Source organism: Hippoglossus stenolepis, chromosome 20, assembly GCF_022539355.2.
Source record: "Hippoglossus stenolepis isolate QCI-W04-F060 chromosome 20, HSTE1.2, whole genome shotgun sequence".
Lineage (NCBI taxonomy): Eukaryota > Metazoa > Chordata > Actinopteri > Pleuronectiformes > Pleuronectidae > Hippoglossus > Hippoglossus stenolepis.
Genome location: NC_061502.1, coordinates 18,296,059 through 18,320,159, shown reverse-complemented (window position 1 = coordinate 18,320,159; position 24,101 = coordinate 18,296,059). Strand labels below are relative to the sequence as shown.

General features: G+C 43.1%; 1 protein-coding gene across 1 annotated transcript in view; it reads right to left on the bottom strand.

Moving 5' to 3' along the window:
• Positions 1–243: 243 nt before the first annotated feature.
• Positions 244–24,101, bottom strand: part of LOC118099670 (exostosin-1) — a 149,141-nt gene continuing 125,283 nt past the window's right edge. The window contains exons 6-13 of the mRNA XM_035144375.2: positions 22,512–22,631; positions 19,329–19,461; positions 16,214–16,332; positions 15,461–15,556; positions 11,743–11,832; positions 5,048–5,208; positions 4,186–4,357; positions 244–1,035 (exon numbers count right to left, since the gene is read on the bottom strand). Coding sequence (XP_035000266.1) covers positions 850–1,035; positions 4,186–4,357; positions 5,048–5,208; positions 11,743–11,832; positions 15,461–15,556; positions 16,214–16,332; positions 19,329–19,461; positions 22,512–22,631 — 1,077 coding nt within the window. The 3' untranslated portion in view covers positions 244–849. The remainder of the gene's footprint in view (positions 1,036–4,185; positions 4,358–5,047; positions 5,209–11,742; positions 11,833–15,460; positions 15,557–16,213; positions 16,333–19,328; positions 19,462–22,511; positions 22,632–24,101) is intronic.

Here is a 24,101-nt window from a genome sequence, read left to right as displayed (position 1 = left end):
AGGATCAGGACCTAAACGCTGCATTAGCAACTCACACTGGTAATACTGGTAAAAACATTGGTGAGCATCAGGTTTAAATAAAATAAAAAATGTTTCCTTCACCTTGAAAAAGACCAAACAGTTGTATAGTGACCTCATGTGATATCATTTCTGGCCTCATCATCCACCCAGAAAAAGAAGTGAAAAAAGGACAGAAGAAGATGTCGAGAAGTAAGAAAGGAACAGGCGAGCGCTGCCCTCGTCTCTTATAACATAACATCGTTTTATTTTTTATTTGCTTCATACAGACAGGAACCTCTGCTGAGAATCTACAGTAGAATACAAGCGGGACGTTGTCTCCGGGTGTTTGGGGGGGGACAGACCCAGAAGCAACAGTTTTGTCCCGTCAGTCCATAAAACGTCCTCACTGTACACACACAACCCAAACAGTGCTTCATTTGACTTCATGAAGAAAACCTATAACTTCTCAATCTCTTGAACCTTCATCAATAGACTTGAGGTGAATATCCACAATAAACATCTCTTTTTAAAAAAACTAAAACATGACATGATATTTCAGGTCCTGTCTTTTTCAAACCATGCAACACGTACTTGTCTGTGGTCACGACTGCCTTCAAGGTCTTCGTTGCATGTGAATCCATGCAGTCATAATTATGTGTATTGTCACAGACGGCTGGAAACCACGCACACACCTTTTTTTTTCTCTTCATAGAAACGCACAGTTAAATGCGTTCCGCTCACGTCGGCGCCTCATCACATTTATGTCCAGTGCACGTGTGAGTTTGTTCAGATTCAACACGAGAACACACACACGTCAACCGACTGTCAGTGATTTGTATCCTCGTGCGCTCACAGCCGCTCGATGTCTCTGTATTTCTTCCTCAGGATGGAAACCTGGTCCCTGAACAGCACGGGGTCCAGCCTCATCTGGGAGTGCACCAGGGGCATGAAGCCCAGCCAGTGGCTGAAGGCGTTCATGCAGGTCTGCCGCTGGGCGAAGTGGTCGGGGTCGGCCCAGCGAGACGCCTTGGAGCCCTGCGTTTAGAGGAGCAGAGAAAAACACGGAGCGAGTGAGGAAACAGGCAACGCAGCTTTGTAACAAATCCACCAAACTCTGTTTAGAACTCTTCTAAGTCTTTTTAAGAACTGAAACTTGCTGGATCTGACACTTAAAGTCTGTTTCTAGAGTTTTCTCCCTGATAAAATGGAGGTTTATTGTCTCTCCAGTCGCCCATTTGCTCGTTGAGGGAACTGTTGGGTTTCTCCATTATATTGAAACGCTACCTTACTTTGCAAAGTGTCTTGCAGTGATGTAAGTTGTAATAAGGCGCCATACAAATAGAAATGAGTTGACGAACACATGTTCAAGGTGAGGAATGGAAATGAAAGAGACCATCCTCTCTCTTTTAACCTTCAAACTCACTGCAGCTGCTAGTTTAAGGTAAAACAGTTCATCATACAGTGTTGACATAATATAAATGAAAATTGGAAATAAGGATCTCGATCATAAAGCAGATAAACACGAGGTCAGGGCAGAAACACCTGAACCCAACTTGTGCTTGGTTCCTACAGATGAGTCTTGATAAATGATGTATTGATTATAAACGACTGAATCATCTCTGCTCATCCCTCTGAAATTAATAATTCTGATCGTAGCAACAAACTAAAACAGATGTTTTGATCGACCGACTCATTTACCGACATATTGCCTCTGACACACGCCCACTCATCAGCCACTGACACGTCAGGTAATTCTCATTACCACAGATGGCCACACTGGGATGACATCAGTTTAATGGTCCGAGCTGGTGAAGCTGCTCCTGATGGGGGGGGGGACAGCTTGTCAGGACACACACAGGAAGTGTTGCTCAGAGTGAAACCATTTGTCACTGTTTGTTTTCACAGGCCGATCCTTCAGAGAATCCATCGTACTGACGGAGCCGGGCGAACCTGACCAGCTGCATCGCTCTGCGGGAGTCCCCCCCCCCCCCGAGGAGTCGCTCCGGCAAACAGCAGCACAGAAAGTCAGAGCGGCAGAAAAACATACAAACAGCATCTCACATATTGTGTGAGAGTGCAGCTTCTCCCCATTTCTCTAAAAGGTTGGTTATACTCTGCTCGTCAGTCTCACTCTGCAGAGCCGCGGGACACGTCGAGGAAAACAGGTTGCAACTGACGGCAAACTGCAGAGTTCGCACGTTTCAGCTCTTTTTCAGAAACAGGAGGACAGAGAGTCCTCGGTGGGATTTTCACAAAACAGCAACAGCTTTGTTTCACTGACATTTAGCTTCAGCAGCTCCAGAGTAAGTCATTTTTTGTAAAACTAGACCAGTACATAAAAAAACTGGGAATACTAAATATAGAGCTTTATCCATCTGGTTTGTTATGAGCTTGTTCCCAAGTCTGGAGGGAGCCACATTGAAGCTGCTGTCAGACATGCACTGAACTCAGTGAACCTACATGTTGGGGCTGGGTGTGAAGGCAAATGTCTGAGTGAGAGGCCGTGGACCATTTCTTCAGCCAGTTCCCCAGTAAGATCCCAGTGAAGGAGCCAGTGCCAGAAAACAACAGGAGCTCCTCCGTAAGATTTACAGCAAACGAGTGGTGGGGGAGGGCGATGGTGTTTGTAACACGCGGCAAAAACACAAATAAACATACAAATAGAAGATATATGTGAAGTTTTTGACAGAACTATGGGTCTGAGCTCCTCTCAGGTGTTGTTTCAACAGTGGAAGCATTCCAAGGCTCTGGAGAAGCTGCTGGGAAACTACAATCTCCTGCTGCTCCGCGTCCACGTCTGGTTCCCTGAGATGCACAATAGGTGGGGGGGAGATGAGGGTTGGGCCCCCGGGGCGGCTGCTGGGAGATGAATTGGTGAGGGGGGGCATGCGAGGGCAGGGTGGAGGGCTGGAGACCTCTTTGTTAAATGTAGCATGAGGTGTGGAGTCGGAGCAGATTCATCCTGTGTGCTGCAGGAGGGTGGCAGCGGGGGCACAGGGGGTCAGGCAGAATAATGAAACTACGAAGAAACGGTTCGACACACTGAATGAAACGAGAAGCTCTTAGATGGGAAATGAATGCTTAAATAAGGAAACCTGTGTAAAATATAAGTAAAATATTTGTTTCATTATTCAGTTACCTTCTTTATAAAGCACTTCTCTAAGTGTAAGACACAAAAATGAACATAAAACAAATAACGAACTGTCGTAAAAGAATAAATAAAAGAATAAAAAGAATCAAATTAAAGCTGTTTCACTTACTACAGCAGTAAAAGTGAGATTTAGGTAAAATCATGGACGGCGATATGATATAAGTACGTTTCAAGCTTTGATTTAATGGAAGCTACTGACTCAGCCGGCCGTATTTCTTCAGCCTCCGAGCCTCTGAGCTCTTAAATCAGAAGCTCTGCGCCCCTCTATATTTACAAAACAAGTAGTTTTCCTTCACTTACACTGGAATAAAAATGGATAAATTGGGATTTACATGTGTTTTAACGTCCGTGGACATTTGTATCATGATTTCCGCCTCAGTTTCGGAGCCGTTACAGCCGCAAACACGACTTCTGCTGCTTTGTAAAACTTTATTTCACTCGTCAAAGTTTCCTACGAGATGTCAGTTTCTGTGTTAAATGCCTCGTATCTGCTGTAGCTTGCAGCAAAGCAACAAATCAGAGGTGAGAGTGAGGGAGGGAGCAGGAAAAAGACACACACACAAAAAGAGAAAGAGAGAGAAAGAGCGAGGGAAGGAGCGTGTAAATCTTGGTTTGCCATGCTGCCTTCACAATTAAGACATTAATCATTGAGTCCATACTGCAGCGTCATCGTACTGCCTGTGGTCAGGTCATCAATCAGAGCCTGACATAGGGCAGGCCACAAGAAGCACACACACTCACACACACACACACACACACACACACACACACACTCACACACACACACACACACACACACTCACACACACACACTCTCCCGAAGAGAAGGTCGAGGCTGCAGCCTAAAGCTTCTCCACGGTCGGGTGTCGAACAAAAGGAGACACTTCCTTTCTATTTATAAGAAAATAAATCAGGCGCTTCATCTGCTTTCTCCAGAACATGAAACCTTTTCACTCTCTATCGTCAAACTCTCTCAGGAGTGAAATAAACACGAAGAAGCAGGATTTTTGAAGACGGCGAATCACGAGCCTCACCTGCGACATCATGGTTTCCTTGTACTGCTTCTTCTGCGTGACTTTGATCGGCGGCTGCTTGGTGACGGCCGACACCAGGAAGTTCATCAGGATGTCCTCGCAGTTCGCCATGCGGTCCACCATGGTCAGCAGGCTGGCCGGGACGTGGTGGGTGAACAGGTAGTGGTAATATCTGACGGATACATAGATAGATATATAAATATATATATATACAAGGATATTTGTGTATATCCAGATTTTTAAAAAGCTGCACTTCTATTCTCCAGTGTTCTGAATGGAAGATGCACTTCCCACATAGCACACACACACACACACACACACACACACACACACACACACACACACACACACACACACACACACACACACACACACACACACACACACACACACACACACACACCATTATTCTATCTCTGCCTCGCGTTGCCATTTGAGATTCTCAATAACAAAAGGACTAAAGAGTTGCACTGAGCATCCTAACAATAGAACAATGAGAGAGCTGTTTATCTGCGTGACAGGACGCTTCAAATCCCACTTCTCTTCCTTCAATTTACCGCTCTGCTTCATACTTTTTCTGTTTTTTCCCGCTCTCTTTCAGGTCTGGCTTTGTGTTTTTCGACAATCATTTTATGAGCTAGTAGAGACATGGAGTACGATCGTATCTCATTTCCTGTTCTACGGAGTTTTAACGGGGTCTGTATGCGGAGGAATAAGGATTTCTTAGAGGTTAGTTTCCTAGAAGGCAGATATTTCGTGTCATCTATAGGTAACGAGGGCACGGGGGAGAGGTGACAGGGTTTATAATAAATTAAACGATTGCTAAATTAAAGTTAAATATTAAATATTAAAAGCAATTTACCGGTGGAAGAAGGCTGCTCCTGTGAGGACCATGGAGTAGTCGTTGGTCCACTTGGAGGTGTAGCCCCAGCGGGACCTGGAGCCGTCCCAGTAGTGGCTCCTCGCCGGATAACCTACGATACGCTCCGGAAAACTTTGCCACACGATAAAGGCAAAATCCACCTGTGGGAGCAGGGAGGTAAAAAGAAGGAAGGCAGAGGAGAGAAGAGGAGGCAAACTGAAAATAAGAACAAGATCAAGAGAGAAATTGGATAAAAGGAGGAGGTGGTTTGCTTGGAAAAAGCAGAAAATAGGTGATAGATCTACTTTATTGAAAATATACAGAAACGTATTCAGAATATAAAGGTAAACAGATAAACATTCAGAGTTGCTTTCAAATGACATTTAACCTTCCGAACTACGTCCTCTCTGCCTCCTCACAGCCAAACAAGGAGACATTTCAAATAGGATTTTAAAAAATCTCACCATCTTCCTTCCACATGAAAAGTCCCCATCAAAACACATATTGTTTAATTATATACATAAACAGCTTCTCTTGAAATATAACGTTTAAAAACCTTGAACGGAGCAGACCTCCATTAACCACCCGCCTTCTGAGCCTTTGTAAACCAGAGCAAAGCATTTTCACCTTTAATCTATCGGGGGTTCCTTTAAAGGTTCAACGACAAACAACTGTTCTTAGAATCGAATTTAGTATGAAAGTATTTCTATGAAAATGGCAGATTATATCTTTTACTGTAAAACGGCTGCAGGACGAGTTACGTCAAGGTTCATTAGGTTTTATCTGAGATTTCACAGAAGTTAACCGATGAGGTGAAAAGACAAAGAGGATGAAACCACGTCACTGCAGCGTGAATGATCCTGAATCTTCCAAACACTCGTGGGTATGTAGAAGAAATCCTTCTGAAATGTTGAGTTGCTAATTCTCTGAAGAATCACAGACACAGTGTGATGATTCAAATCTCTTTACTTTAGTCTCATCTACTGAAAATAATGTTTTTTACAGATGTTTAATTCTGTCATACCTGAATCACAAGTGTATGATTCTCTAACATATAAGAGGACGTCCCCTCTGCAGCTGCACATCTTTCTCTAGCAGAGACATGGACCATGTCTCTCTTGTTTCCCTCTCAGGCTCCTCACTTTCACGTGGCGCTGTCTGTCTTGATGGTCCCTGTGACCTTGAGGAAGCCGAGGCTACCTGAGAAATATCCTCTTTTGAATTCAAAAACACAAGCGAGACTTACGGGCAGACACACCAGAGAACGGGGATTAGCGCACACTGAAATGCTTGGTAATTTATACACACACACACACACACACACACACTCAGGAGCCGAGGGAGGAAATTAATTACCAGAATAGTGGAGGTAGAAGGAGGATTGTGGGAGGGGAGGGTCCAAAGTGGATGTTCTTTGGCGATACCTCGTGGCTCCTGTCATGAATCGCACGAGCAATTACTGTAAAGTGGCAGCACTAAGCCGGGAGAAAGGTTGGAGCTGCCATTCTCAGTGGAGCCCCTGATGAACGGACGTGTGTGTGTCTGTGTGTGTGTGTGTGTGTGTGTGTGTGTGTGTGTCTGTGTGTGTGTGTGTGTGTGTGTCTGTCTGTGTGTGTGTGAGCGTACACGTGTTTACACTGCATGTAAGATGTGTCAGATGTCTCCAGCTGAGTTGAAGGGATTAATGATATCATGCAAATATAATTTTTGCCTTCAGAGATTAAAAGATTAAAAGTGTGTGTGTGAGCTCGTTTCTATATCCTGGTGGGGACGTAAATCGGAGCTTCACACGGTGCAGAAGCTGCTTTCGGCTTCTAGAGTTACAGTTAGTTCAGGATCAGGTTTAATTGTGAGAGCAGGATTCATGTGAAGCTGTTACTTCAGGGTGAGATAGTTGCAGGATGTTGCTTTAAGGTTGGAGCATCTGGTAAAATGTGCCGGGGGTCAGGAGGAAGCAGGACCGGGGGTCAATAGCACAGTGTCATTATGCAGCCGTGGTTTAAGTTGTAGCATTACCTCAGCAGAGGTTCACAAAAAGGTTGCATCCACCTTAAATATTCACTGATTCAAGGCTCCACCCGGTGACCACGGCAGGAGCCAAAAATCAAACACACCTGAGGTTAAAGCATGACCCACGAGAGTCAGCCATGTGAGCAGCGCTGAAAAACTGGTCCCTCCGCTGTGACCCCTACGCCATCAGCGAGTGGACTGGTTGTATTTCACAGTGAGATCGAACCAGCAGAGCAACGGGACTTACAGAGAATTCACGTTTTTGTCGGAACAACTCGGAGTAAGTCCACGAAAATGTACGTCAACACCACGTTGAGCAAATACAGATGTTTTTCATGATGCATCTGTTTGTATGTATTTATATACCAGTCACACCGGATCCTTTTTCTTTGCTCATCGTCATTTTGCAAATATTTGGGGTAAATGGTAACAGCTGTTTGATATATTTAGGTAAATATTGCTATATAAAGTATATGGATACCTGTCTTTATATCCAGATGTTTCTTTTATTCAGGTCTTTCATATAAGTGGAGTTCGGCTAAATAACAGTAGCACATCTCTGTATATTTCACCACACACTCCATCCTCCAAAATGATCACACACTCACCAATACATATACACCCAGTGATGAAAAACACAGTATATTATCACCACCTTGCATTTTACCACATCCCCCCTGACTTACTGTGTACTTTTACAGTACTTTTACACTTCTACTTGAGTGAAAGTTCCTTTGAGTAACAGTACTTTTACTTGAGTAGAGGTTCTGTCGTGTGTGACACATACCAACAGAGTCATCGAGGCCAGAATTGATCCGAGGCGCATCGGGTCAATCCAGCACATGGATCTGTGACAAATCTCTTCTGACATTTGGGTTTAACACGTCCACTGATCTGAGATGAAAAGGAGCTGCATCATATTTTAGAGCCTGGATCCTCCCTGTGGTCTTTTCAGACGTGTTGTGAAAAGTTGTATTTCAATGTGTCTTTTCGTTTCTGCTCCCTGTGAAGCGAAGCCGCTGCGCCGCTCTCACTGTCGACTCCCATCTGCTTTCAGGCTGATAAGTGTTTTAAAAAACTGATTTCTGTTCTGCCGTGGCGTCGCAGTGTGATCGCAGCCAACCAGCCGAGGTGCGAGGTCCTGCAGTGAAGCTACAAGCGGCTACTGCAAGGCTGTAGTGCAGCATCTCCTGAATTATAGCTCCTTTCAGCGGCTGCTCTCGGTGGTGCACTGTTTCGCCCGGTTCTTAAAGTGTTCTCTCAGTTGTGTCGCACTTAAAAAGAAAAAGTCTGTCCCGTCAACCTGTCAAACCCCCCAAAAATGATCTGGTGACAACTCTCCCCTGAGTTTCTTTCATTGATCGCTACGGCTCCTTTTATGAGAGGCTGAAATACGAGTGTTGGGATTTAACTGCCTCGGTCCACTTCCACGCCTCAGAGCTCCAAACAGGTCGAACCAAATACAAACAACGTGCAACGTTCTGCTCGTGCCATGAATATTCATGATCGGCCTTTAGAATTTAGGTCTCATCTACTTGACTGTGAAGGTTAATCGACACGTGTGCATGCAGAGTGAATCAACTGTACAGAAACACCTCCAACTGTGTTGCTAACCATGATTACTATACATATTTGTATGTATTTAAACATTTTTTCGTCCCCCAACTTCCTCTTTGTCCCCTTTTCTGATTAAACATTATTTAAGTACACATTTAGATACAGGAAATCCTTCCACATTGTCTTCTAGTTGCTATACAAAGAGTTTAAATGCTCGTTCGAAGCTCTGGGAATAAACACAGACCATGATGTATATACTCTTCATTCTCTACCACCCGTCCCTCGGTCTCTTCTCTCCCCTCTTCCTCACCCACCTCTCCCTCTCCCTCTTCCTCACCCACCTCTCCCCTCTCTACCATTTTCCTCCGCTCACTCCGACCGGTCGAGGCCGATGGTTGTCTCCTGTAAAAAAGAGAGTTTCTCTCCACAATCGCCAAAGTGTTCAGGGACCTGTTGGCTTTAATATCTAATATTGTCAATGAATAACTACTTTAACTGTCACAGACAAAACTTTATCTCTCGTAAAATATGTGGGATATTAAGACCCAGTGGTTTAAATTACTGTAAAATGTCGACTGTACATTAAAATAATGTGGGCAGGTGATCTAGATAATCTTCTCTTATGAATCCATGATCACTTTAACAGATGGTTTAAGTCCATATTGAAAAACCCTGCACGCTGATTAAAGCGATAATGGCTTTTGGAAAAGGGCTCAGCGGCTACATAGTGATCCCTTGAAAATGAGAAGAGGATCACAATTCTGCCAAAGCTGTTGCAGAGCGATTTCCAGAGCCACCACATTGCAAATGTCTTCCAAAGGGCATAATGGAGCCGCACGCTTGGCCGCCCAATCACAGACAAAAGCTTCGTCAGGTTTTTTTTCCACTCGCATTCTCTCCTCTAATCTCTCTTCACGGAATAACCATACATTTAATGAGCCGAAACAATGCAATTATGAAATGGGCACAGCCGTCCCTTCCTCTGAGGTGTTACAATACCGAAACCTCCTGATAAAAGCATTCTGTCCCGTCTTGCATATTCTGTCTCCCTCACTTGACACGTTTCATCCCCCTTTCGATAAATCCCCTCCGCCACGTTAAAAGGGCAATTAGAGCGACGGGGCGGCGAGCGCGGCAAAGATTCACTCCACATGCGCTTTTTTTACGATTCCTCTCCCTCTGACATCTTCTTTAAAAAAAAAAATAGTCGTGTGCCCATAAAAGTTTATGTGGAGAAATTCGCTGTTATTGCCGTGCCACAAATTGTGCCGCCATAAAGTGTAATTGTGATCCCATTAGCGTAGGAAAGGTGAACATTGACTCGCCCCGATCAATAAAACATCTCAGAGTTTAAGGATATATTGGATCTCTTGGGCTCATTGGGCCCCACGATCCATTATGGATCATGTGTTTTACTCGCCGGGAATCTGTGGAGGAACGAGGCGGCTGCTCGTTCTGACTTCAGAAGCAGGAGCTGGAACTTAGAGTCACAGACGAGCGGCGCCGTTTAAATACACAGGGAACAGAGCGTTGAGACTTTATTCTGCAGTATTTAAGTGTCTGGGTTGGGACGATAAGGAGTCATTCATACGGCAAGAAAATACAATAAGTGAAAGTGATGTTATGAGAAAAGATATTAAAATATTAACAGCGATATATAGACTATTTTAAAACCAAAAACTGCTCAGAATATTGCTTGAACAAACCCTCGACGACACCATAAGTAGAAATATATTTACTTCCTCTGCAGAACTTTTAAATACGAGTAAGTGACATAATCTAAATTACAGCACAGACATCAGGGGACATTTCGGATTCAGCGTCTTGCTAAAGGACACTTAGGCACCCAGAATGGAGGAGCCAGGGATCGAACCACCGACTTTCTGGATAGTGGACGACCTGCATTATAAATACTTACGAACGAGTTGGTTTATATACTTTTTGGGCTTTTAATCAACTTTAAAACATGTTATTTTTATTTGTTTTTCCATCCCCTGCTTTTCCTTCTCCGATCTCTTCCACTTCTTCTGATGTTGAGTTTTTCTCTAACTCTTCTACCTATTTTCCATTTCTCCTTTTCTTTCTTTCTACTCACTTTGCTTTATCTCTTCTTTATCTCCCTCAAAGCGATTTGAGTTCTATATAAATACAAACCATTTACCTTTTCCTCTCCTTTCCTTCACATTGAATAAAGTGAATATGATCCCAACACCACACACACACTAATTTAATTAACACCAGCTTTCATTCACCTGATGCATTGTGAATATAAAGCCTGTGTCACAGCTCTTTAAGTTCAGCAGCCGTTGAACTGTTCAGCAGAACGAGACGATTCATTAGTAATGAGTGGTTTTCATGACTGCGTGGACTGACTGCCTCATTTCAGCAGGAATCAATACTGTGTTAAGACGTCTCCACCTTTTGCCACCGGCTGAAATAAACCATCGCAGGCTGCGGCTGGTTAGAAAAACAGTTTTCACCTGCTGGAGTTCTGCAGAAGATTTAAGGTCCCTTGACTCCACATTCTGTGACAGAGTTTAAAGTTTAAAGTGCATTTCGTTGGGATTTTCCATGAGGATCAATGTACTTTTTTCAAATTTAAGTAAAATGTTCAAATGTGTTTGAAATATGAACAATGAAGCAGTAACGTCTGTCTTGTTTCTTGTTTATGAGCCAGGCAGCCAAATGTTGGATCATACTTTACAACTTGGGCTAACTTTCTATAATAAAAACTACAGCAACTGTCAAAATGAAGTTACGAAGTGCTTCACAAATAAAAAACAAGTAAAAACACTGTCAGAAAATAATAAAAACACTTAACATCTGACAGAAATTTGAGCATCACCACCCATCACAATAATAAACCCTAGAATTAGGTAAAATCATTGAGTGCACGACGATAAAATTAAGTTTTCTTCTCAATATTTGGATGTAGAAATGTGACCTTTTCAGTTTATACTATACTTTCAGTTGTTTTGTGAGTAATTTGAATTATTTAGATACTAATTAAACTTGTAATTGTGGCCTTTTCGCAGCCTCTGGTGTCGGACGTGAGGTCGTCTCACCTTGTGAGTAAAGCCTCAGTTCTCCAGTTGGTGTTTGAGTCGTGGCTGCTCACCGTGACTCACCTCATTGGTTGAGAGGACCGAGTCTTCGTCCAGGCTGAGAACAGCATCCGTGACGATGACGTCGTGAGGGAAGAATCGACTGCTCATCGTCTGGAGAGGAAGAGACACAGAGACAGACAAATTATATAACTGCCAATAACTTATCAACACAACTATAACTCACTAAATGTAGCACGAGTTATAGAATCATAATCTGACGTTTCTCTGTTAGAAACAGTTCCAGCAGCCGAAGAAGGTTTTTACTTCAATAAGCATTTTTAAAGTTGTAGAGTTGTTACAGAAGAAAGGAAAAAGTATTTATTTACTCCCCTGCTGTGTGTCAATCAGTCAATGAGTGGACTTAATGGGTTTTGTGTGAGTCTTTATCAATACAGCGCCCGGCAGAAAGTGTAGCAGAGCCTGGTCCATTAGCCTAAAGAGGCTGCTGATGATATTGATTTGTGATTAAAGTGTGAATTATTTAACTGTTTTCGTGGAAAAGCAACAAAAGACAGATCTTGGCTGAACAGAGGCAGAGTTCAGCCAAAGTTTCAAACAAACATCTGAAAAAACAGGGAAACAACAGAGTCGTCGCCTGCTGGTCATTCCAGAGCATCCAGATCTTGTTACATTCATTACTTGTGAAAAGGGGGAGAGAGAGAGGAAAGACACGCAGCCACAAGCCGGAATCGAACCTGCGGCGGCTGCAGAGGACTTTAGCCTCAGTACATCTCCCCTCTAATAAGCACTTCATGTAATGTAAACGGAGCCCTGTGTTAACTACGCTGTCACAGCACTGACATTTAACTTGGATTCACTATCTGGAAGAAAGTGGATTGAATTTACAACCCGATGGGTCAAATTAATATGTTCAGAGGCAACAACACAAATATCAGCAGGGTTTGTGTCAGCCTCCAGTTTAATGAGCCGCTGGAGGCTGAGTGCAAATTCATCAAGAAATTAAACGTAACATCAAAATACATTTTAACGCACTTCACGCACTTCCTCAAATGATTTGATAGAGCAGTGAATTGCTGCTTCAAGTGAGAAGTCTTCGCAGAAAACGTGTTTCAATCAGCAGGAAGATGATTAGTTCAGTCAGGACGGTGTTCGGAGTCACAGCTTCTCATCTTTCTCTAGAAAACCACCGCCACCGTGCAAGTGGCTGCAGAAACCCCTCATATTGGCTGAGCTCGTTGTGTTTGTCTGCACCTGTGTGAGTAACAGCCCACGCCCACTCACCCCCACTCACCCCCACTCACCCCCCACTCACCCCCACACACCTCCACACACCTCCACCCTCCGGCTGGTGTCAATGCTTCTCTGCCTCCAGACCCAGATTAGATCCCACTGAGATCAGTGGCAGTTCAATGGTCTGAACCTTATCTTTGTCGCTCTCCGTCCACCCATTCCCTCTCTCTTTATATCCGCCATGACTCCTGCTACTTCGAGGGGAGACCCCCGCTCTGTCTTTAGATAGACCCACATGTTTCTGCTTTGAAAAGTCAATTGAAAGTCAGGGTATCTGCAGAGCCATCACGTGGGCAGCTACCTGCTTCTTCTCAAACATTTAATTTGATTAAAAAAAGGCTGAAAATCACTGGGATCTTTAAAATATACTTAAATAAATGTGTTCTACACGTCTGCACGATTAACTGACACTGACGGGATAAAGTTTGACGACGTCCAGTCGATTACAAAACGGAACAACAGACTAAAGGATATTTTTTTAAAGGACAATAATTCCGCCGTACATCAGCTCCCCCGACCTTCTGTTCAATCAGACTCTCAACATCAGCTCCTACTTGACCTTTAAACTCTTCACTTTTATGCTCCTTTGGTATAATTTAAATGCATAGCTAAGGAGTCCGGATCAATGCTGAAGATTAATTTATCAATATGAAATTCCGGGGCTTGGGGGCGAGACATCCAATACTGAAAGGTGATTGATGAAGGTGAGATGTAGTCGACACCACTGGGCGAGTCCATGGATCACTACTCATAATATTGATGGCTGAGTCATAAACGCTTAGCAAGCAGGATTTCGGTTATAGAAGGGAAGAGCAACAAGGAGCCGGATTCTTCCTTCTGAAAAATCCTATTTAAAATATATGTAATAATATATATGTTTACAGTTATTTAGCAGGAAACTGGATTCACATTCCTTGTATGTTTAAACACATCAGTTTGAATAAAGCACAGATGAGGAAAAAAGGATAAAATGAACACAATATATATATCTAACTTACATCAAGTAGGTTTTTAATTCAAGGACAGAAAGATAAACTCCTTTTCTTTATGGATGAGGACTTGTTGGATATTGATAAATTAAATAATGCTGTTTTGCAGAAGTTGTAACGAAAAGTTTGCAGCTGTTCAGGAAAGAGAAGTTACACAAAGTGAGGTCGAGGCCTGCTGGTGGCTCGTCTCCACTCAGAACCAGCAGCAGATTACTGCTCCATCGAGGCAAACAACTAACTTTCTGTGTGTTATTGTAGTGGCAACAAACACAGCCAGCACTTAAACAAACACACTGAAGAGCATCTGTCTGGGCTGCGTGACAACACACCACATGACTAATTATACGACCATAGACGCTGCTGAGTGCTGACGCGCACCTGACGCACACATGCACACAAACATATACACACACACGTATACACACACGTGTGCACGTTGCCTCAGAGATGCTGTTTATTGTCGCCAGTGGAAACGTTGTTGTGTTTCAAGGGGGAAACATTTACATGAAAACAAACAGAGGCAATTAGATGACAAAGGATCCGGATGAGAGGGGGAGAGAGGGAGAGAGAGAGAGAGAGAGAGAGAGAGAGAGAGAGGGAGAGAGAGAGAGAGAGAGAGAGAGAGAGAGAGAGAGAGAGAGGGAGAGAGAGAGAGAGAGAGAGAGAGAGAGAGAGAGAGAGAGAGAGAGAGAGAGAGAGAGAGAGAGAGGGAGAGAGAGAGAGAGAGATGCCAGTATGTGTGATCGAGTGTATTTTTAGGATTGAAACTCAATTATTTAAATCGGTGTGAAAACGAGTTAAATGAAAAACATGAGACTATTTCCTCCCTTTTATGAAACAGTTTCAATTTCGTGTGTGTGTGTGTGTGTGTGTGTGTGTGTGTGTGTGTGTGTGTGTGTGTGTGTGTGTGTGTGTGTGTGTGTGTGTGTGTGTGTGTGTGTGTGTGTGTGTGTGTGTGTGAACGAAACAATACCAACAAAGTCACACTCTCGGCTTGACGCTAATAGACGATCAGAACTCACAAGGCCTCAGTCCGAAGTGGAAATATCCTCCATTAGAACTGATTTACCACAGGAAACAACATTCTCCACAACACGTCTGTATCAACCTCATGTTTTATCAGCTGCTTTGTTTGCAAGGTTTTTCACGAGAGGACTCAGTGTGTGTGTTTTTAATCAGCGATGGTTCACTCCAGCACAGTGAGGGGCGAGTTCTATTTTCCATCAGTAGAAACCTGGATGACGGTGGAGCGGAGCCACGGTATCGAGGTCGGGCTCATACACTCGCTCGACCAATCACGAGTCAGTCTCAGCTTTTAATCATGATATTTACTCTGTTTTTACATCATCACAGACAAACAAACATGATAAGAACGACCCAAAATGACAGAAACCAATTAAATACAGACGTACTTTGACTTCTACATGGTCAACGTCCCATGATATTGTAATTCCTGCCATCAGAACTACAGCAATAACGGATGCAAACAGCCACTTTACCTTGGTCTGCCCTTCAATGACAGTGAGAGGCACGCTGGTGGAGGGCCACTTGTTCCGAGGAGGTAAAGGCTTGTCACAGTTCCACAAAAGCACAATCTGCAGGAGAGAGAAGCACAGGAAGGAAGAATAAGTTTCTGTAGAGCACTCGGGCCTGTCAAGGTTTTTCTGATCTTCAAACACACTCGGCTGAAGAATGAAGACACATAAATGTCAGAGGAAGCGAAAAGTCTGTCGTGTTTGTATCAAATATCAAAGTTCCACCAATTAAACGTGAGTCCAACAAATCTCCCTCATGGAAAAGCACAGTCGGACTTTCACCCCTGAACTTCCAACTGTTTTCTCATCATATTATTATCAATTTTATCCTTGAAATCTATTTTTCTTCCAAACAGTGGCTCTAATAACCTTTTGTATCAGAGGAGGGGCTGCACGTCCTCTTCAAATATTAACACCACAAAGACAAAGAAAAGAAAAGAGAAGAAGGACAAGTGAGAATGAGGATGATGGAGGAAGCAGAAGCACAAGACGGACAGGAAGCAGAAACATTTGTCTCATAAAAAGTAGGCCTACTGAAGTAAAAGCACCACATTGACTCTTAAGAACTTGCTTTTAGAGGTTAAAGAACTTGCAGAGAGTCTATAATGGAACAGTTTACTACATCATTACAATCCACCACTGTGGACACTACTGTGTGTGAGTTTCCTGTGTTGCACGAAGCACCTGGTCACAGTAAAGTACGGAAACGCTTCCCACCTGTGCACAGAACTTGGACTTGGCTACAGCGATGATGAGCTTCACCACAGGGGAGATCTGGGACTGCAGAGGAGTCACAGTGTGGATCACAGCTGTGAACTGCTGCTGCGGGCTCTTACCTGCACACACACACACACAGACACACACAGACACACACAGACACACACATAGGAAACAGTTGTCATGGCCGAAGTGTATTTAGGTTTTTTAACACAGATTTGTGCAGATGTACTTCCCCATAAAGCTCCATCACGGTTAACTGGACACCGAGTGCTCCGCGCTGCACCCGTCATCCATCTTCCTGACAGCCTATACACTCCCGCTTCACATGACTGAACATGAGTAAACATGTCTAATACAAGAGTGAACACTTTCCTCCGAGTGTCTCTTTTAGTGAACGCTGAACTGTGCTGATTTAGAAACCTCCTAATGAGTAATTCCATTTTCCGGCAACTCGCAAACAAACCAGCTCCTGTTAGTTACTTTTATTTTTTGCATTTTTTTTTACCCGAGAAGAACAAATGAAGCAAACAGGATAAAAACGAAAAGTCGAGAAGCAGAACCAAACTTTAAATTACTACCTTGGATAAATGATCCCCAGCATGTGAGTACAATGAGTAAATAGAGCCGAGGAAGTGATTCCCCCTGAGGCAGCTTGTGCCAAAGAAATGCATCTGTATTATGGAGCGTCGGCTCCGGTAGCTGGAATATCTGCACACGTTTTCTTTTCCATAATAAATGAATGCGTTCACCTTGTAGCTTTCAATGTAAAGACACAAAGAGCAGACGTGTATTCACATGCTCACTAATAGACTGATCTTAATCAGATTAACGTGATGCTCTCACTGGAAAACGCTTTGTGTGAATATAAATCAGTGTGAGACTAATGTGATTAACACATTATGAGAAGAATAGAGTAAATGAGGGCAGATATTGCAATAACACACACACGTTATATTCAGAACCAGGACTGCAGGAGCATCCCCACACCCACCAAGTGTTGGGGCGGGTATGGGAATAGGGGAATAAGCATCCTCATGGATAAGTGGAGCCAGAGTGCTCTTTAGTGTTGCTCGATCCATCTCTCTGACACCGGGCCCCCTGACCAGACATCTCAGGTGGGCTCAGCGTATTTATGGAAGCACGAGCTCTGCCCTTGTGGGGTCACAGGGATAAGCTCCGGCCTTCTGTTTCCACCGCGCTCTCTTGGAAAAGGCTGTGCCACCGTGATTCTTGATGAGTTGCCTTCACTGTCGTTGTATTGACACATTTTAGGGAGTTTTCATTGCTCAAGAGGCATAAAGATATTCTAAAGGATTCAGGTTTGTCATATTCCTCCTGATGAAGTCTTTAAAAATGCAGCAGTGGATATAAACTTATCAGTATGCGGTCGTCATGTGTTGCATTATGTCCGTTTATCTCAGCTGATACAAACGGAGGTGGAGGGAGTTGGAATGTGTCAGATGTTTCAGCACCATGGAGAGAGACACACTGGTTGGAATTCTTCAGCACCACAAACAGAGAGATAAACAAGCCGAGTGTTTCAGGACCACGGAGAGAGACAGAGACGCTTTAACGTCTGAAATAAAACTGAATTTACTTCACAGACTCCGACTGATGGTACGGTCACCTCGTCCTTTTCAAATGTTTTTAAATAATATAAATAAATTCAGATTTTATCGAACCAGAATTAATCTTTTCTAATTCTATTTGTGCCAGATTTCAAAGGAGACATTCTCAAGACAACACAATCACCAAGGGAAAATGTGTTTTGTGAGGTCACTGTGACCTTTGACCACTAAAATCGAATCAGTTCATTCCTGAATCCAAATGAACATCTGCACCAAATGTGAAGAACATTCCCTCGAGGTGTTCTTGAGATGTCATGTTCAGAATGGGACGGACCAATGAACAAACCTAAAACTTAATGTCTAATTCTTTTTACTGGGTTTTGGCAGAAAACATGTATATAATAAATGATTCTTCTCATTTTATTCACTTTCTCCACAGTTCAACTGTACAACTTTTTACAAACTGAAGTAAAACTCAGATCTGGGTTTTCCTTCAGCTCCTGAGGCCACGATGTCGGCGCGGTCGGTCAAACTTTTATATTTTTTTCACGCTTCCAGGCTGAAGTTGCTTTGCCATCTGAAGTTATGTGAAGGAAGCAGAGTGAGACCGTCGGACCCACAGCACAGACAACAACTTATTCCCTGAGAGCAGCTCTGCAGGTGGCAGCAGCAGTTTCTCCTGACACCTGAGTCCACAATCCCTCCGAGAAGGACAAACATTGATCTGATTTACAGCCTCAATCTGCTGAGAATCACTCTGGTCGGTATGCATTCATCTACACACCCGCACGTACAGATATACACACTCCAGGCCACTTTCCCTTGACTCCCTGCCTGCGGTTTTCTGTTTGCTCCATCACCATTCATACCGCATATCAAGTGTCACCTACATTAACATAAATAAGGAGAAAGGCATCATATATTGATCGACTCTGGCAAGAGCAGTGAATCAACACGACAGGAACGAAAGATGAGGAGAAAACGGGAGGAATTTGTGGACTGACACCTCAAACCTGACGCCATTTCTTTTCTTTCCTTTCTTCCTCTTTTTTGTCAAAGTCTGACCCGATGCCCTGGAACCAAATCTGAGAAAAATTAAACCTCAGCACCGTCAGTCTCCTTCTTTCAGCTGCAGATCCCCGTCCACACATTTGATTTGGCTTCACGCCGGCTGCCCTTCCTGATGAAACACTCTGACTGTATGTCTATGGATGTTAACTCCCGATGGTAATAAGAGCAAGTGTAAATCGTAATGAATCTAAAAATATGTGCATCATGTCAGTGCATTCAAATCCCAGTGAGTCTTTGCAACTGTGTCAATCTGGTGCTAAGGGTTAAATTGCTTCCACTGGTGCAGCTCCAACCGCTGAACATGTGGATAAGTAGGACACATCAGACTGAACTACAACAAACTCTGAGAGAAGCAACCAAAAACATGTACAGTTAAATTTGTCTGGTTTTTACATCTATGTTTTAATAAATGTTTCTTCTAGAACAAAACAAAAGTGTGGCCAAACTCGTCATGTCTTCATTTCAGTACTCACCCAGGATGGCATAGTAAAAAGGGAACTGGGCAGGGTCTGTTGAGTACTGGGGCAGTGCATAGAGACCACCAGGGAGGGAATTCCACAGCAACTGGTTTCTAGACACGTGGGAGACCACGCGGTCCTGGATGATCTGGACGAGAGTGAGATAAGGAAAAGACAAAAAGTCAAAACACAAGGGCCAAAAGCAAGAAAACAGACAAACAACAGAGATGGATTTTAAAGTCATTTTTACCCACAATTTGTCTTCGTACATGTATTTTTTGTGTCATGGTTTGAATACACAATGATTTCAGAGCGACACAAATACACAAACTGCGTTTTAAGGGATGGAAGGTGCCTGACACCATCTGTGTGTTGGGATGAACACGTAGGTCCCTGACTGAGTGAAGGGGAAAGTTCACAAACATCACTTCAGTTTCGTTCATTTCTTTTGCTCAGATTTATTTCCTGTTCTCTGCACGTGTCCCCAGTTCCAGCACTGGTTTCAGGTTTCGGTCTGATTAACCCCAGCAGACTTTCCAAAGGTGCGACAGCTTTATTTACTCGGTGATACAGACGTGTTTTCAAGCTGTAAAAACAGTCAGCAGGTAGATAAGCATGTGCACCAGAGTGTGAATATGAGTGTTTCAAGGTTTGTCGCTTGCATTATTGTTTTTAATCTGCCAACACTGATTATAAGGAAAGAAGAACAACATAGAAAATGGGGAAATTAAATGTACTTTTAATCTTTAATTCACGTTTTTTCAAATTTATTGATTTCTATTGCAACAGAAGAACAAAGACATTATCAACAATTCAACTTCCTTTGCATTTAAGCAAACGTAAAAACTGAGAATAAAAATGTACACAAACATACGTGCACACACGAGCACAGACACACAAAGACCCACCCACACACCTCCTGACACCAACTGTCACGCTCGCAGGATGTGGGGACACCACAGTTATCAACAACGCCTCATTTCCCCCGTTTAGCCCGGTGGCGTGCTGGCTCTGGGTGTTTGGCACATCTGGCCCGGCTGCATACGGCCGTCAGTGGGCTTCTGTCTAATTTCATACCCCGCCGGCACCGGGCATTTGGCGGAGTCACCCCGGTGCCGCTTGTGCAGCCGCTTCAGGGAAAGAAAATGCTGCGGTCGGAGAAATGTTTGTTTAACCTGAACTTGAAGGTGACAATAAATAACGTTATCAGGATTTTCGAGGGATTAGTCCGTTAATATTCTCTATGAGTCACGTTGCTTTAGTTTTAAAAGTATAACACCTTCATGTATAACGAATCCTTTTCCCAATACGCTCCGGAGTTCTGCTGCGACGGCTTGACTTTGTCTGGTTTGTAGCTTAAAGCTGGAGTTAGAAAACAATATTCAACCTTGAGACGGATGTTTCTGTTTAATTGTCGTTACTGAGAAATATACAATCACAGTTATTTCATCATAAAAAAATACTGCAGGTCACGTTTACAGTTTCTTTATAATCCCAGATAAACAGGCCTGAAGTCAAGACTTGGGTGATGATGATTTCAGTATTTGTTGTAGACGCAATGTTTGTATAATAATCAAGATTATGGTACTTGTTCTGATGATTAGTGATGATGAGGAGGATGCTGCTGCTGCTGACGATGAAGAGGATTATCATCGTCTGTGTCTACGCTCAGAGATGCTGCAGCGAGCGAGTCGTCCCTGAGGACTGAATCAAGGCTGCGAGGAAGTGAAGCAACAACAAATGAGAGGAGCCATTTTCTTCTCTTCAGCCGCTGAGGTCACTTAATGAGCCGACCTGTAGCTTGGTAGTGCCGAGAGCGGGCGCACACACACACACACACACCCCCACACAGACACACACATTGTGCAGCCTCTCTAACCCGAGGGCTGCCAGACCCAACGACCTCCTTCACACTTCTTCTTCACTTCCTCTCACACTCACATTGTGTTCACGAATCAAGACGGTTCCAGACTGTACGCGATAATAAAAAGCATATTTCAGATCGCTGTGTGCATCAATTCCTCTTTTCTTGTATTTATTAGGGGCATCGGTTATATTTCATAATCTTAGAAGATGAGATAGAACTGGTAAGTTATTAGTAAAGTGTCTCAATTTAGCAAAACATTCCTATTCTTCGTCTTTTCCCTGAAGAAATACACAAAGTACAATAATTTAAAGCTGCATTAATCTATAATAATGTTGACTTGAAACACAAACTTTCACTTGATGGATTCTCCTGCAGCTTTGTTCACTGTTCAAACGCTGACCTGGTGTGAAGGTGCATTATATTACACAGTAGTGAGGCCCACTGCCTTTTATAGATATGAGGTGAGAACACGTCCTTGTTGTGTGGACAGATTTCTCAGCTCCCCCCCCCTCCAGTAGAAATCGATAATAGAAATGATGCTGCTTTATCATCCCCGTTTGTGGATTTAGTTTTTACTGCATGGTTTCTATCTAATCTAATAAAACATGACCCTGTTTGTGCTAATCACAGCGAGCAGCTTCAGATCGGAGCCTCGCAGCTTCGTGGAGTCGAATATGAGACGACAACTGTACCAGGTTTATTTATATTCATAATACTTAGAGTTGTGTTGTATTTTCATGGGCGTGTGGAGTGAAAACCTGTTGACCTCATCCCATCATCCTCAATCTGACTTTCAGACTGTGGACATTTACATTTCATTTCCTGGTTATATTTATTTGCAACTTTTTGGGATTTATTTTCTGGGTGCTGGTGAGACAATAGATCATATAGGGAACTAGGAGGTTACATTTTAAACCCATTCTCACAATGTTTAGCGTCTACATCTATAACTTATGTGCTGACTGAGACTGAAAAATGCACTTTTGTAAAAAGCAAGAACACAATTTTGAGGCGTCCTTGAGGCTCCACTTACTTCAGTGAAGCTCAGCTCAGTGGCTGGTGTCAGGAGTTGTTGTATAAATTTATAAAAACAAAACAGAACATCGCTGGAAAAGGACGAGACGCACTCGATTCAGAAAGGTCAAAAAGTATATAACCAACAACTGGAGCACGATTTCTTGTGAAAGTTTCTCTCTGGGAGGTGAAGCAGGGCCTGCGGCCGTGTACAGTACAGAACAAGAGATCTGGTTGATTAAATGAAACTCTCCTGACAAAACTAAATCCCAAAAAATCCCATTAAGACCTTTTTTCTTTTCCTTTTGCAGGCTCACCTCCAGAGTGGTTGAGACGATTTTAGCTACGGAGGAGAAGTAGGCGTCCCAGAGGAACTGGGTCTGCTGACGGAGAGCCAGGATCCTGTCACGGCCCACGGACCGAGTGATGGAGGGAACCTGGAGGAAGAAGGGAGAGAGAGAGAGAGAGAGAGAGAGAGAGAGAGAGAGAGAGAGAGAGAGAGAGAGAGAGAGAGAGAGAGAGAGGACGAGGAAATGACAGTGTGATAGATTAAGTTAGATTTTAAACAATGTTGAGTGTGAGGATGAGAGTGTGTGTGTGTGTGTGTGTGTGTGTGTCAGGTGGAGGAGGCAGAGGTAATTCTGTGGACATGCAGAAAAGATTAGAGGAGATTCTTCCCCCCCCCCTTCAAGACTCCTTCACTCCCACATCTCACTCTGTCCATCGACGAGCTTATGAGCACAAACTGAAGCAGCCGCCGTCCGTCTTTAACATTCACTTCACTCCTCATGCTGGATTCTATTGAGTGGCTAGAAGAAAGGTTTATAACAGGTTAACATCCATGAATGTCTTCGAGTGGTGGATTCCAAAAGGGTTTTATGGGACATGCTCCCACAGCCCGATCAGTTTTTTAACTGGGTGTTATCTAAAATTAAAATATTGTACCAAATTTTTGTTCGTCAGCAGGATTACACAAAAACCTCTCGACGCATTTACAGAAAACTTGATGAAGGGATGTGGAATGGGCCATAAAATAACCCGTAAAGTTTTGAAGGGAATCTGGGAATTAATCATCACTTTCTTTAACGTTGCCAGATCGGAGGTTATTCGCCAATTTCACACATTTTTAACATTCATTTCTCTGCATATGTGGGAAAAAATATGCAAATAGCAAAGCGAATATCTCGGGGTTAAAGTTCACGCAGCAACTTGCTTCGCCTCAGGAAGCGAATATTTAATTCGTCCAAAGTTTGGAAATAAACTGGAGGCACCACGGACACTTTTGCGTATGTTTGACTGAGCCCTTAAGTTTTCCTTTCTCATGGGTTTTGTTAAGTTTTGTGTTTACTCTGACATCCTTAACTTTAACGATCAGTTTCACCCTCGCTCTCTTAACAGCCCCCCCCCATCAGCAGCAGATGTCGAGGTGTTCAGGAATAACAGTTCACAGTTTGTTGATGCAGCCTGGTGTCGCCTGGAGTTTTTTAACGATAAACATCAGCTTCTTTTATTTTTATTTGTGTCCATATTTTCATTCTAACCTCAGATATGTATTAGGAATAAAGATAATCTCTAATTCATACTTTTTCTCTGAGTTTCTCTGAGCTGCTTGACAATCTGAGTAAAGAAGAATCCACCGGGACTGGAAATCACTGCTGTGGAGCGGAGCTGTGTTTTTATTAATTCATCTATTAGTCTATAAAATATCTAAAACTCAAATTTCTGCATTTGACTAATTTAACAATGTTTAAATCCTCACATCTGATGATTGATATTTTCATTTTTTAAATTACCAGACCAAAAGATGGTCAAAAGAAAACACTGAATATGCACCAATTTAAGGATACAAAAAAAAAAGCCTGGTTCTATTTGGTGTAATAATTGTAAAATTCAATTGTAAAATTCAA